Here is an 8,802-nt window from a genome sequence, read left to right on the forward strand (position 1 = left end):
TAGGACATTTTATCTGAACCAGTATAAACTCGGTGTTCATCTTTCTTTTGCTTTCATTTTTCGGATTGAAATTGCTGTGCTGTGGTCGATCAATTGAACGAGCGCTATGTATGTTTAATGGTTTCCTTTTATTCAAGTTTTCCAATGGGCATGACATTTGACATGCATTAATTTCAGTTCTCCTTTTGGGATGATACATTTTTAATGTCCATAGGTTCCTCGAGAAAGGTTTTAGTATCTGATCATTGAAATAATGGTAAAAATTTGTTGCTATGATAATTCAATAACACGGAAAAAAATTAAAGTCATATTCTCATATACACTCGTAATAAAATAAAAGGGACACATATATCAAATAAAAGGTACATAAACAATGTTAAGCCCCTGTATCCATCTTCCACAGGGAACAAAATGACACCGGCTGCCCTTTCCACAGCAATCCAACACAGCAGTCCCTATCTTCCACTCGAATCTCCCAGTTGCTGTCATATTTCCTCAATAAAGCCTTTGCTCCGTCGATCGTCTCCTCCCCAAAAACATCACCCGTAAATCCAGCAACCCTCATTCTTTCACACCATTTCTCCTTCCTTTCATTCATCTCTCCCGAATTTATCAAAACTTTAGCCGCTTCTGCTTCCATCATCCTCCTTTCCTCACTCTCCCGCCCTTTGTATGCGATACTTGTTGAGTCCAAGAATCTCCATAAGTACTCGACCCGTCTGGAAAATCCTGTTGCAAAGTCTCCGCAGTTGACACAGCAGCAATCTGTGTTATTCTCACACAAGATCACACCTTTAGGGCTCAAGCTTCGTAACACCTTTAGGAACTTCATTCTGTCGTCTGTCATTCCGTGGCTCAGATTGTGTAGCCTAAACTGTGAACAAACCACCAATGTTTCTTCGGCTGAAGAGTTTATCAACTCTGAATTTAGATTCTGCAGCTGTAGGTTCTCGAGCCTGTTGATCTGTAAGTTGACGTTCAAATCCTTGGCGAAAGTGAGTAATTTAGACGAAAAATCGTAGTCTGGAGGGCCATTAGCAAATGGGGCAGCGTTTCTTGATTGATCATTCATGGCTGCAGGAGTAACCACTGTTAGGCGGACCAAAGGTGGTGGTCCACCAGCTCTCCGAGTCAGTTCTTCCAGCAGCGTAGGCCATTGGACCCCGTGTGAAACTCCGATGTCAAGAATGTGTAGGTTACTTGGATGAGCTTGTTCTTCTAGTATCTGCAGGATCGAAGTGTTTGCTACATTATTCGGGATACGGAACCATGGGCTAATGTCATTGAACTTGATCAAAGAATCCCTAAAGAATTTTGGGTTGCTGGAAGCAAAAGCTTTGCCACCTGGTGATGCATTAAAACTGCTTCCAGGGGCAGAGGAAACATGGTGTTTCAGCGCACTGAGTCCGTAAAACGACAACCGGTGATTAGCGTCACCGCTGAGTGAGGCGAGGTCATGAAGAACATACAAGAAGTGCAGGACTCGGGACGGGTTTCGGGCCGTGACAGCAGCAGCACATGGATTCAGCAGCTGCTCTGCCCACCTCCCTTCTTTGTTACTGCCATTTCCTGCTGACTTGTTTCCTTTCTTGTTTCCAGTTTGTTTTCTTGGCGCAACCACCCCTTGTTCACTACTTTCGGCTCCTAAATCTTGCTCATCCGCTCGCTTATTTGTGGTTTTACGAGGCTTCTTGGAGTTCAGATCATCAGGCAACTTCCTTTTCTTTGTCGAATCTGGAGAAATTATTAAATCGGTTGGAGTTGGAGTTGGAGGCGGAGGCAGGGCGGTGCTTGTCATGCTCGAGTTGGTGATAAAACTGTCATCTATAAGATCTTGTTCAAGATCCTGACCTTGAACCCACCAAGAATCACCTATAAAGTCCCCTGTTTCATAAGGATCATCGAAAAACATAGGGAAATACGATATCGAATCCTCGATCCATTCGGAAATATGGTTTGGCATCGCCTCCTCCCCGTTCGACATCATAAACACAAATATCTGATATGAGAAATTTTACAACAGACTTGGAAGAAATTCAATTGGAAATATGGATAACAAAGTATATAACACGGGGAGTGGAGGACTTGTGACCTGTGGGTGTTATTTTAAGTGTTAAATAATGCTAGGAGAAGAAGTCTATTTATTTTTTTTTTTAAACAGAAGAAGTCTATTTAGGAAGAGACAATGTAAGGCATATTCAAAGCGGGGGTGTGCTGTTATTTTGGAAGTTGTGGTGTTTGATTTGTTATTATTATTATTAGATTAAAGTAAAAGGGTAGTAATATATTGTAAATTACGTCATAGTAGTTGGGACAAACCGGCCTAAGTTGTCGTTCGATAAAGTAGGGCAAAATCCCGGTTCAGTCCTAAATGTTTATACGTTCCCGGTTTGGTTCTAAATGTTTCCCAAAAGTTCCCGGTTCAGTCCTAAATATTTTTATATTGCCTATTTCATGCCAAATATTTCTCAAAAGTTCCCGGTTTGATCATTCCATCTACTTGTGTGTTAAAACTAACATCGCGTAGTGTTATATAATTTATAATTGAGTTTTATATTATTTATTATATATTTAACATTAAACAAGTTGTAAATAAAATACAAATTTATTAGATTTTTTATCCAAATTTAAATCAATTTTACACAATGTTCAAAATAAAAATATTAAATTCATGATGCTAAAAAATAAAAACTTAAATAAAATAAACAAAACAAAACTTGAGGAATTAAAATTTAATGATGTTATTTCACATTTTTATTAATTTTGTTATATTCTCTTCATGATGGTTGCACATTTTAAAAAAAAATTGGAGGTTGGAAAAAGATATATATCTTTTTAAAACTCTTTTTATAATTTAAAAAATTAGTATTTGAGAAAAATTTACTATTAAATAAAACCTAATTTCATATCACTACTTCAACGGTGGTCAAATAATTCATTATATTTTCTTAATTGTTAAGCATATATATTCTTCTCTTGAATTTTTTTTTAAATTTTCAAATATTTTGTGAAATAAGTAATACTAGTTATTTGCTAAAACATTTGTTTATTTGTTTGTGATTGATAATGTTTTTAACTATAAGATTGCACGGTTCAATTATTTTTTTATTTTAAAATTTTATTTTGTATAATTTATATTATATTTTCATTTGAAAAAAAAATTTTGTTCATTTATTATTATTATTATTATTATTATTATTAAAATCTATTTTATTTAACTTTATCTTTTATTTGTAAGTTTTTTTTATTACGCTTTGTTTGTAGATGAAAGGACCAAATCGAGAACTTTTGGAAAATATTTAGGACGAAATCTTGAACGTAAAACATTTAGGACTGAACTGAAAACTTTTTAAAACATTTGGGACCAAACCGAAAACATAAAAACATTTAAGACTGAACCGAGAATTTTTGGAAAACATTTGGGACCAAACCGAGAACATTGAAACATTTAGGACTAAACCGGGAATGTGTCCAAATATTTAGGACTGAATTGGGATTTTCCCCGATAAAAGATGGATAAATGGCAGTCTAAGCAATTATTTAATTAAGAGAAAATTGTAATTTTCATTTGCAATTTTGAACTTATATTTTATCAAAATGAGGACATCAATCATATATATTTCAATTATTCACATTTTTAATATTTTTTAGAGATATTGTTCAGTGACACTGCATATATATATATGAACGATACACCGACATCACATTCACGTCATGTTGGAAAAATTAACAAATTACAAAAAGACAAACAAAGATAGTTAGGTAAGACTAAAAAAATAACCACATAAATGATCAAAACAACAAAACAACAAATGAAACTCACTAAAATTTTATGGACCCGTATCTAAGATCCGAGTCCAACATAAGCCCAAAGCTTCAATTCCGTAGGTGAACCTGAAACCATGCAAAGAGTGTTAGAGAAGATTGGGAAAGTGTTCCGGCGTAGCCCATACGACACTCAAGTTAGAGACGTGAACTGAATACGAAAAATAGGAGCTTAGGCGCCCCTCGAAATGGAAGTGAATTAATGAATCACAAATGAAGTCAGCAAGCTCATATTTATAGGATAGAAGATAATGGACCACATATATTCCGTAGAATACCACGTGTGATAGGAAGACGATTCGAAATGACCGATCGTCTATAGAACAAGAGAAGAACAGAGAAGAGAGTAGAGAGAATATGAAGAATTTAGAGAAGAAGGAGAATCTGTATTTATATTCAACTAGTAAATGAGTTACATGATATTTGAGTATTTATACATTCTCTCCATCTAATTCACCAACTACTAACTCCATCTAACTTTTTTCTAACTTCTACCCACAAGACTTCTATTAACTTCTACCCACAAGGCTTCTATTGATATTTGATTTCTCTTCTTTTATACCGCTTCTCGATTTATTGTCATATTATTACCCATCCCGTCAAGAAACACCTTGTCCTCAAGGTGAAAGTCGGAGTAAGTGTCCAAATCCAGCGATACTCCCCTGAAACCATAATCTCACACAACCAGGTTGAACCGGCTGCTTCCCTTTGCACAGCACCAGCAACAGATTTAATTTTGTTTTGCCTCCATATCTTCTCAAAGCTTGCTTCAATGTTGCGGACCCTTCATGTAGGGCCTTGTGGCGATTGTATCTTCTAATTAATCCTACTACATGCCCCAATTGATTCATGTAATGAACTTCCTCATTAAGAAATTTGACCCAGACGATTCTCGAACCCGCCTCATCAACATATGAAATTTTTGGAAATTTTGCACCAGAACAAAATTCAATGGCAGCACCCGCTATGGTTTCCAGATCCACGAATTCGTATTATTTAGCAAAATCTTGGGTATATTCTTTCATTTTCTGCCCCCAAGTACTCTGTTCTTGGAGAAGTGGCATAGAGGAGAATATGGCCGCTTCACCTCAGTTCATAATTTGAGCCAACAAACATCTCTTTTATCGAGGAAAAATTGATCAAGATCGGTTCTCCTTTGCATCCACTTGGATCTTCTCCCATTAAAAACTGAGACTTAGTGTGGCCAGAAACTAATTCAACTCCCATGACTACCGATTCAACTGCTGTTGACTCGGTTTCGTTAACATTGTCACTTTCGAAACTTTTTTTTCGGCCAGTCCACCTAACAAAAAATCAACATGTTCCACCTTCTTGGACAAGAAACATTGTGTCTCATCACCATTAATATTGTCATGTTGGTCAATAGAACTTCCAAATATACTATCTTGACGATCGATATCGAGAAGGTCGAAAACAAAAGTTCCTTTGCTAAATTCGGAACCAATTTCAGGCGCAATTGCTTTAACATCCCAAAATTCTCTACCTTCTTTCACTTGCTCAAAAGCTTGAAAATCTTGTGTGTCTACATTTTCAGCAAGTGTTTCTGTAGGTGACTGAAATTTCAAAGGAATTGTAGGGAACTGTGGTGGAAGGGCAGAGAGGTTGAGGCTCCCTGGCTCGCCATCAATAATCTTTTTGGGCAATTCATCAAACATATGGTGGAACTCTATTGATGAACCATGTTGCATCATTTCACTTAATATACCAAAAGAATCCACATTGTCCGATACACCAAATTGCTTTTCTAAAGCCAACAAAAAGCTTTTCCAACAAAGAAAGAACTGAGTTTTATGCATCTCCTCATACCAAATTAGTGCAACACCATCAAAATAAAAAAAGAAGCAGTTATTAGGCGCTATGGATCCGGAGTGTTATAAAAATCAAAATACCGTTGAATGGATGAAATCCAAGCCCTTGAATTTTTGCCGGAGAATCGCGATGCCACCAACCACATAGATTTGGAATGATTTGAAGAATCTTAATAAGAGTGATTCCACAGTGGTTGGGAATTAGAGCTGAAAAGTGCAGAAGATTGAATCTCCACTGGTTGCTGTGGTGGCCGGTGAGTAAACTGTTCAACCGGGATTTCCCATTTCTGTAACCCGATTTTGAAGTCAATCATTGAATTCGTGACCGATTCAATGCTCCTATGATATTTTTCGATCAATAATTTGGAGTTTTCGTGTAGAACAGTGAGTTTGGATAGAATTTCATCTAATGTTGTACCCTCATCCATGAAAATTCTCTCCCGATTTTCACCGAAACGCAGCACCAATCTCAGAAATACGAGATGAAAAGCAACGAGAGCACCAATGATAGGAATCCAATTCGAGATGGACGATCTCCTATAGAACAAGAGAAGAACAGAGAAGAGAGTAGAGAGAATAGGAAGAATTTAGAGAAGAAGGAGAATCTGAATTCATATTCAACTAGTAAATGAGTTACATGATATTTGAGTGTTTATACATTCTCTCCACCTACTTCACTAACTACTAACTCCCTCTAACTTCTTTCTAAATTCTACCCACAAGAATTCTATTGATATTTACCGCTTCTCGATTTATTGTCGTATCAACGTGAGTGAGACTCACGTACTTGCTCATCCATGGCTCGCCCTCTCAAGACAACTCAAGACACAAAGCCGAGCTTACCTACCCTAAGGCTCAGGGGCAGTCCTGAGATATATTAGGCCTAGGAGAATAAAAAAATTTATCATTTAATTAATTTGAACATAGTTATATATATATATAAACAAATCGAATATTATAGTCAAAGTAAACGATAATATGTAATTAAAGAAGTTACACATCACAAACGTTCTACATAATTTTTCAAAAGAACTTATTCAACAACCAATAGTATTTAAAATGCACTCTTCTCGCATTTTTTGAAGCAAAGTCATCATTTTTTTTTTATATTTTACGTACGATGAATAATTGTGCAAGAATAAAACTATGTTAACTAAACCCATATGCAATATAAAAATAATACTAAATAATGAACTCGATAAAGAACAAAAATAAACATATATAGGAGAATAATAAATTAGTGTAATATGAATTAATAAAATAATAATGCAACAATCAATTAGTAATTAGTAAATGAAAAAAATGAAAAAATGTTATCATTTTGTAAAATTACACAATTTCAAAGTTGCAATCTGAGTAATTATCATGTTTTAATTGTATAATAAGTAATAAAAAATTAACGATATATGCCAACCTATGAAATAATGGAGGTTTGCGATAAATTTTCGTATTTAGAGTAAATTTTCATATTTAGAGTAAAAAATGTTATCATTTTGTAGAACCGCGGGAGGAGAAAAGATGAAATTAAAAAATAATTAATGGGTACGAGAGTTTGTGGTGATTTATCTGATACAGTAAAAGTTTTGCTATAAAAACATACAATCAATTTTTTTTACTTTGTCATATAATTTTTTATTAACTAAAATTATATAAGTATTAATATAAAATACTAATTTAAAAATAATTGAGAGTCCGTCTCAAGGTGGAGCGCTGGGCAGTCGCCTGGCTCGTCCTACCTTAGGGCCGCCCCTGCTAAGGCTAGCCCACACTAGGGTCGCCCTCATGAGGCTCACCCACCTTGGGCGAACCCCTTTTCTACTTCTTTCCTCTGCATTCTTCACATCCAATTTCACTACTCCATTCTATATTGTCATAAGCTATTGGCTCATCCTAGTGATCCCATGACTAGGGTCCAACTTATGGGTCTCTTCACGCTTTGGGAGCGAGCCAACATGCTTCTTCTTCAATACTTATCTCCATTGACCGACCGACTTTACCCCTTAGAATGTGATCCAAACCTTACTCAGTTTATGAATCTCCATCATGGGCTCAAGCATATGATGAGTTCAGTAATTGTGAGATATCAACAAACATATATTAGCAATTTTTTTTTAAAATAAAGTGTGATGTATTTAGAGCGATAAAATTTGTTCATACTTATTTAAAAAATTATCTTGGATATTGTTTAAAAAGTTAGTGACATGTATTTTGATGACTACTTGCAGTAATTAGTCTTGTCTTGTCTTGTTTTTTTTTTTTTTTTTTTTTAAATGAGATTCGATCTTTTTGAAGGAACGGCAATTAATTAGAGTGTGGTATGAACTAATGTGTTTTGTTTTTTTGATTTGTCGTACGTTTGAGGGAAAATGGGAAAATGCACTTGTCAACCATTAAATTGATTGACTTGGAAGCCGCATAATTGTCATCTCAGTATTAATTAATTCTCATTTTGATGAACATGCATTGTATCCGGGCATGAAACATAGGTTGTATATGTTATCCATGCCAACGCATTAACCATGATTATTATTAATTTGGGATAATAGTTAAAATAGTCCAGTAAGTTTGCTTGTTTTGTGATTAGGGAAAATGGGAAAATGCACTTGTCAACCATTAAATTGATTGACTTGGAAGCCGCTTAATTGTCATCTCAGTATTAATTAATTCTCATTTTGATGAACATGCATTGTATCCGGGCATGAAACATAGGTTGTATATGTTATCCATGCCAACGCATTAACCATGAATATTATTAATTTGGGATAATAGTCAAAATAGTCTAATAAGTTTGCTTGTTTTGTGATTTGATCTTGTAAGTATTCAATTTTGGGTTTTGGTCATGTAAGTTTAGTTATATTTTAATTTTTAGTCCTTTTTTATTTAAACAATATTTTTATAATCGAACTGGTGTACAAACCGATCTAACTTAAAAATAAGATCCAACTGCTTGAACTGTTTTAACCAAACGATTAGAACGGAAAATAATTTATATAATATAATATAATTAATAATATATTTTAAATTATAAAAATCTAAAAAATTTATATAAATAAAAATATATATATATTTATCGTAGTTTGAAAACTAAATAACTATATAAATATATTCAAAAAAATTATAAACTCTAATATTAATAAATAATATTTTT

At 34.5% G+C, this 8,802-nt stretch overlaps 1 protein-coding gene across 1 annotated transcript; it reads right to left on the minus strand.

Moving 5' to 3' along the window:
• Positions 1-372: 372 nt before the first annotated feature.
• LOC140885040 (protein NODULATION SIGNALING PATHWAY 1) lies at positions 373-2,104 on the minus strand. The gene has a single exon (XM_073291956.1). It carries the CDS (start codon positions 1,985-1,987, stop codon positions 377-379), a length of 1,611 nt encoding a protein of 536 aa, XP_073148057.1. The 5' UTR covers positions 1,988-2,104; the 3' UTR covers positions 373-376.
• Between the last annotated feature and the right edge of the window lie 6,698 nt (positions 2,105-8,802).

This window comes from Henckelia pumila, chromosome 2 (assembly GCF_033568475.1).
Source record: "Henckelia pumila isolate YLH828 chromosome 2, ASM3356847v2, whole genome shotgun sequence".
NCBI lineage: Eukaryota > Viridiplantae > Streptophyta > Magnoliopsida > Lamiales > Gesneriaceae > Henckelia > Henckelia pumila.

Coding starts and splice junctions, on each gene's coding strand:
- LOC140885040 (XM_073291956.1), bottom strand. CDS start 1,987: ATGATGTCGAACGGGGAGGAGGCGATGCCAAACCATATTTCCGAATGG.